Genomic DNA, 572 nt, shown 5'->3' on the forward strand with positions numbered 1-572 from the left:
GTGCAGCCTCCGGCCGTGCGGTGCTGAGCCCGGCGCCGCTTTGAGCTGAGGCTCCTCTGACCAGGGTCACCCCCTGGGCTGATGCCAGAGCAGTCACTCGCGCAGTTCACTAGAGGATGAACAGGCCTCAGTCGGCCGCAAGCACAGCGAGCCCCGCCGCCTGGCTGAGCCGGTCTCCTCGCGGCTTCTCACGGAGGCCCCAGCCCGCTGTCCCGTGATGCGTCGGCAGGCGTCCCGGCTGGTGGAGACGCTGGGTGCTGGGTCCCACGTGGAGACGGAGCGTTGCCCAGGGAGGGCAGACTGACGTCAGGGCGGCGCGGTCGGGGAGAGAGAAGGGCCCTCTCACGGTCGGAGGGTCGCCTCAGCCCAGGGGCCCGAGGCACGGTGCCGCCCTCCCCAGAGTGCTGCGGCCCGGGGCTGGGGCTGGGGCCGAGACCTGGCCGCTGGCCCCTGGCCCTCAGACCGCGCGGGCCTGCGCCCGGGGGCCTGTGCAGATTCCGTGTCCTGACTCGCTTCTCTTTCCAGAGCCGGCGATTAGATACTGAGGAGTTAAGTTTGCCAGATATTTCTGC

The 572-nt window shown here is 70.1% G+C and overlaps 1 protein-coding gene across 1 annotated transcript in view; it reads left to right on the forward strand.

The window, feature by feature from the left end:
• Positions 1 to 572, forward strand: part of CHKA (choline kinase alpha) — a 23,931-nt gene that overhangs the window by 19,392 nt on the left and 3,967 nt on the right. Inside the window, exon 5 of the mRNA XM_012725117.1 lies at positions 526 to 570. Coding sequence (XP_012580571.1) covers positions 526 to 570 — 45 coding nt within the window. The remainder of the gene's footprint in view (positions 1 to 525; positions 571 to 572) is intronic.

Source organism: Condylura cristata, unplaced genomic scaffold, assembly GCF_000260355.1.
Source record: "Condylura cristata isolate star-nosed mole 26May11 unplaced genomic scaffold, ConCri1.0 scaffold00015, whole genome shotgun sequence".
NCBI classification, from domain to species: Eukaryota; Metazoa; Chordata; class Mammalia; order Eulipotyphla; family Talpidae; genus Condylura; species Condylura cristata.